Source organism: Pteropus alecto, unplaced genomic scaffold (genome assembly GCF_000325575.1).
Source record: "Pteropus alecto unplaced genomic scaffold, ASM32557v1 scaffold17, whole genome shotgun sequence".
Lineage (NCBI taxonomy): Eukaryota > Metazoa > Chordata > Mammalia > Chiroptera > Pteropodidae > Pteropus > Pteropus alecto.
The window spans coordinates 507,977-513,616 of NW_006440645.1; the positions used below are offsets into that span (position 1 = coordinate 507,977).

A 5,640-nucleotide genomic window follows, 5' to 3' on the forward strand; every position below is an offset into this window, starting at 1 on the left:
TAAGACCTTGAGAGGCTCCTGCCAAGGGAATCCTCTCCTCGGCGTGTTGCCCAGGTGTTGTTTGTGTGTTTGTTTTTATTTTGGTACGATGTATCTTTCAGGGAGCAGATGCCACGTAGACAGGGTTGCCAGATGAAATACAGGACTGCCTGTTAAATTTGAATTTCAAATAAACAACAAGTGATTGTTTTTAATACAAGTCAGGGCATACTTATACTAAAATAATTGCCATTTGTCTGGAATTAAATTTAACTGGTCATTCTGTATTTTTATCTGCTAAATCTGGGGACCCTCTGTTTAGAGGGACGCGGCTTTCTCTGGCGAGGGTGCCCGTGTGCCTGTGTGTTCTCAGAATGTGAGGGTCTAGCCACTGGGCCCCTGACTCTGCAGGTTGGTGACGGACGCGTGTGGACACTGCCTGCCTGCCTGCTGTGTCGGAGTCGGCCCTTCCCTGACCTGCCCTTGGAGCCTTTTACGTGTCGCCTGAGACCGTGTCGCATTTTTGGGTGTGATGCTTTCTGTCGTGCTTTGACGCTTGCCGACTGACACAGCCAAAGTGGAGCCTGTGTGCTGCCAGCAGAGTCGTGCTCGCCGCTGGGAAGCGGGCGTAACGCTTAGTCCTGCTTCAGACGCGAGCACCTCCGTGCTCTCGCCAGCCCCGCTTCTGTCTCAGCTCCTCTCAGACGTGTAGCGCTGGCCCTGGCACGTGGGCGTTAGCACCACGCAGCTCACAGAGGCCCCTAGAACCCAGAAGGCTGAGCCGCCACGTGTAACACGTCCGCCAACACCGTGGGAACGGGGACCAAGCACCTTGGGCCTGTCCAGAGTCTCGTGTGCGGTGCCGGCACGTTCCAGGCGAGGTTCACACTTCCTATCACATTTAAGGTTTTCTCCCGATCCTAGAAGTTAATTAATTTAAGATAAAGCAAGCAAGGGTGTGGAATAGGCTGAGGGGCCGCCCATCACGAAGTGGAAGTTGCTGAGTAAAACCGTGTGCGCCCTCTTTCGCTTCTTATTTATAGTCATGTGTAAATAAGGGTAATGGAGTATAAACGAGTAAGGGCAACTCACGGTGAAGTCGGGTGCCCCAGGGCCATTAAGGAAGGGGTCAAGCCAGACCCCTGTCACATGGAGAGGGGCCGGGCGTCTATGAACATAACTGTTAATACTTTAGGTTTTATGTATAACGTCAATTTCAAATGTGTAAATACCATAAAAATAATTTTAAGTATAAAATAAGGAGACTGGAAATAATAAGACTAATGTGGGAAACATTTTACTGACGAAGCTTGGCTGGTGGAGCGGACGTGTAAACTCATCACTGAGTATGTGCCCTGAGGCCTCTTTGACTTAACTTCTGTTAAGGAAATTCATTTTTGTCTTTATTTCTACCCAAATTGGTAAAATTGCTATACCTTTATAAGACCTAGAGATTTGAGGGTTTTTTAACAGGTAGACGATCTTAGCCTCATCTATTTAGAGACAGGTTTTAAATTAGACAGAAAACAGATATAGTTTTCCAAAGGGGGAAAGTGCCACACATCCGACGTCTGAAGACAGACGTTGCTGTTCTCATAGTAAGTCGTTTTATAAGACGGCATACTTCAGATACACTTCCTTGACAAAAGTCAAATTATATCATCAGAAAATGAGGCCATTGAAGGATGAATGAATCATCAGTAAAAGAAAATTAGAGTAAACGTCCGGTTTAATGCTTTCAGAGTCAACTCATTTGAAATGAACTTCTCATTTATAAGCAGTGGGATCTCTTAATACTAGGGCGGGCAGGGGGGTGCTGCAGCTAACTGTAAGTCTCCCAGATTCCTCGTGCAAGGAGTCAGAAGAAATTATTCTCTGGCATTTGTCAGAAGTATCCAATTACCACAACCAACTCAAGAGTTTAGTTTATTTAGAGTGGTTTACTTTACTTAGTTGAAATCAGCCTTATTTTCTAGGTTAGTTGAGGTGAATAAAAGTAATAAGCTTTCATCCAGTATCTGTGTCCTTTAGAACTGTAAAATTATTTGAATGAGTGAATTTCTGCCTTGTTCAGAACTACATCTGTTTTAATATATATACTGACTTTAAAAAATCCCCCCAAATCTGTTTTTTAGAATCAGTAATTGACAGCTTCTCAACAAGAAAATTCTCTTACATGTAACCATCACCCTTGTGCTGCAGCTTATGCTACCATTTCCTGATAAGTGTGGTGCCTTGATGGGCACAAGGCCGCCTGAGAAGTGACCGCATGCCCAGGACTTCACTGTTGGCGTTGGCTTTGCTCATCTCCCAGTAGTTTTTCCAAACAACCGTCATTAAATATGCTCATCGGTGATAAGTAGGGGACCTCCCGCACAGGTCAGATGTCATTACAAACAGTCATTGTCTTGTCTCATAGCACAGAGACAAATCAGACATAAGATAATAGTTTATTTCAGAAAGAAATTTTGAATTCTAAGAAGGAATCAAGTCTGCACCATTAAGTACAGTGCAGGTGACGTGACCTTTTGCAATGTGTTGATCTTCAGCATCTCGACCTCAGTAAAATGAGATCGAGTTGTAATCAAGTAGCTGAGTGTGACAATGACAGATTTCAGATTAAAGAGTGAGAAATAACTTCACACCGTGACAACCAGCTTAGGCTCCACCAGGTCAGTTACAGCGTGCGAGCCCAGGGTGTCCTGGGTGTTTGGGTAAGTTCAGTTGTTTGGTGTGGGCTGAAAAAAAATTGTTTGCTTATCCTTCTGAAGACGGGGAAGATGCGAAACTATGTTTTTCCAGACTAAATAATAAACACTTATGCCTTTTCATAGTTTGCTAAACTTCTGGCACGTTGCCGAGCTTCATGAAAAGGCACGCTGTGTTGTTCCCCACCCAGAGCAGTGGGCTCACTGACGGTCCCCGCTTTGTGTCCACAGCGCGGGGAGACAGCGCTACACATGGCCGCCCGGGCTGGCCAGGTGGAAGTGGTCCGGTGCCTTCTGCGGAACGGCGCCCTCGTCGACGCCAGAGCCAGGGTAGGTGCCGGCACACCGCGCCCCTTGCGCATGTGGGGTCTGCCTTTCGGAGAGGGCGTTCGTGTCCCTGAGCTGCAAACGGCCTGGACCGCGAGCTCAGGGCCAGCTTTTCAGGCTGAAGGCGAATGCACCTCAGTTTTGGCAACATTAACATTTGAAAAAACGTGCAATCGAGTATCTAAGAAGTACAGCATTGAGTGACAATTTTAGTGCTTTTTTGCCTGTGAAAGTACTCTCACGTATATCTCCTTAATTTCATGATTTCTAGTTTTACCTGTGTCACGTACACACTATGCGTATTACATTCCTTCATTCAAAGCCAGATCTCCACAGACAGCCCTTCCTAGTAACTTAAAACGATACGCAAAGTCCTAACGTTTCCGCGTGGGCTGTTCCGCGCCCCGCTGTCCGCGGTGAGCTCTGCCCGCTCCTCACTCTGAGGCCTGGCAGCCTTCCCTCCCGCCTCGCAAAGCGGGGTTTGGGCCCTGTGGATCGTGTCGTTGGGTGTTTCTGTTTCCGATTGCTTCCATCCCCCACAGGCCGATTTTTCCTCTCCTTTTAAAAAAAATTTCTCATTCTCATAGTGCCTTTTTTTTGACTTTCTTTTCTTTACACTGAATATACCAGTGATTTTTACCAGTAGACTGTGTCTCGTAGCCCATTGACTTTGGCACTAGCGTCTTTGGTATTCTTGTGGAACATGTAAACACTTTCTCCCTCAGTGGCTGACACGCCTAAGCCAGAGCTTGCTTCAACTCAGCTCTCCCACCGTTGGGACGAAGTCGCCCGGCTGTAGCTGCTGTCACGGCCTCTCACACCCAAGTCTTTGTCCTTAAGTGTGAGAGTTGGATTCAGAAACCTTGAAGCTTCTTCCCAGACCTTCTTACCATCTCTGGCTCTGAGGCTTTCAGAGCGTTTTCTCCACAGTCTTGCATAACTTTGACTTTCTAAGATTTTTTCACCTTTCTATCCATTGTACAGGGAGTGTAATTTTTGGTTATTGGTCATCATCATTGGTATTTTATGTTCTTAAATATTTCGAGCTTTTGTAATTCAAGGCTTATCCTTCCCTGCTTTGACATTTTCCTCAGTTTTTGTTTGTCTGTTTTTCCATAAAGACGATTTTTAGAGCAGCTTCAGGCTCACAGCAAGTTAAGAGGAAGGTACAGAGATTTCCCACACGCCCCCTGCCCCCCACACACTCACAGCTTCCCTCATGATCTCCGGCCACCACCAGGTGGTGCATCTGTCACAGCCGAGGAACCTACAGTGGACACGTCATCACCCACAGTCCGCAGGGCACGTTACCGCCCACTCTTGCTGTCGGACATGCCGCGGGACTGGACAGTGTCCATCGCCACGGTGTCAGAGCAGTCCCACTGCCCCAGAACCCTCTGTGCGCCGCCCCGTCTCATTCCTGTTAGGGTTACCTGGCGTTCAGCGATTTTTAAAGAACATTTTATGTTCAGTCACTGCACCCTGAGCTTTATGAACTTCAGTATTTTTACCAGAAATGTGACAATGTTCTTGGTAGATACTTGTAATCCATATTTAATGACCAAAGTGTTTCCCATTTATCTCTTAAAACCACTTAACAGTTTTTCTCTATTAAATTTTTAATTTTATTTTCTATTTTTAATGGAAATCTGCTCATTTTCATATACCTTTGACAATTTTCTTTCGTTATCGATTTAACCTATTATTATTGCCTTGCACCTTTTGGGGTACCATTTGAAACCCTTTCTTCAAAAACTGCTGGCTGCAGACCCCTTCAGCATCTGAGCGTGGATGCGCGTGTTCACTGCTCCACGCAGATGCCATCGGTTCCGTCGCTCGACTCCTGTTTCGCAGCTGCATTTAGTCCCATGGTCTGCATCTAACCATCTTCACAATAGATCTTTAACTTTCATTCCTCCTTGTCTGAATATCAAGTGTCACGTCACCCTTTGTCCATCTGTGTCTCAGCTCCCCGCCTTCCCTCAGCCGTAGTTGGGATGCCTCCCGTGGTGTCCTTCTGACTGGACGGCAGACCTGCTGTAGCCTGCGCTGTGATGCTACCCACAGCGCACTGTGCGTCAAACCGCCTGCTGAGTGGCCCCGGGTGGGTCCGAATCCTGCTTCTCTAGCAAACTCAGGTGGCGGCCCTGCTTCCGATAGGGTCACAGCGGAGCAGCTGGGACCTTGGGCCCTTCCTTTCCCTGAGGGCTGTCATTTTCCTTGAGCCCTTTGCTCTTCGGTTTTGTTAGCGGCTGTGCAGACGCATTTTAACAGGAGTTGTCGTATTTAAAGACAAAGCGGCCCTATGTTGTAGGGCAGCTCAGAGCCCTACAAATCAGGACCCTGTGACCTGCCTGCGGCCTGAGCTGAAGGGGCAAGGAGACATCGTGTGTCTCATCCCAGGTCCCAGCCTGTCACTGGCCGTGTCCTACCCCACTTCGGCATAAAGAGAGCCCTCCCTCCATCCCCACTAATGGCCATGTACCCCGCTTGAGCTGATCTCGATGGCTTATGCTCTGTGCCCATCTGTGGCCCATCCATGAGGTGCGGTGACGTGATGCCATCCCCTCAGAGCCTCATGGAGTCGGAGCGTCTGCTGCTGCTTGAAGACGGGGACCCTTCCCAG

At 47.7% G+C, this 5,640-nt stretch overlaps 1 protein-coding gene across 1 annotated transcript in view; it reads left to right on the plus strand.

The window, feature by feature from the left end:
* The window catches only part of ANK2 (ankyrin 2), a 281,207-nt gene that overhangs the window by 193,349 nt on the left and 82,218 nt on the right, over positions 1–5,640 (plus strand). The window contains 1 exon segment of the mRNA XM_025050926.1: positions 2,919–3,017. Within this exon segment, the coding sequence (XP_024906694.1) occupies positions 2,919–3,017 (99 nt within the window).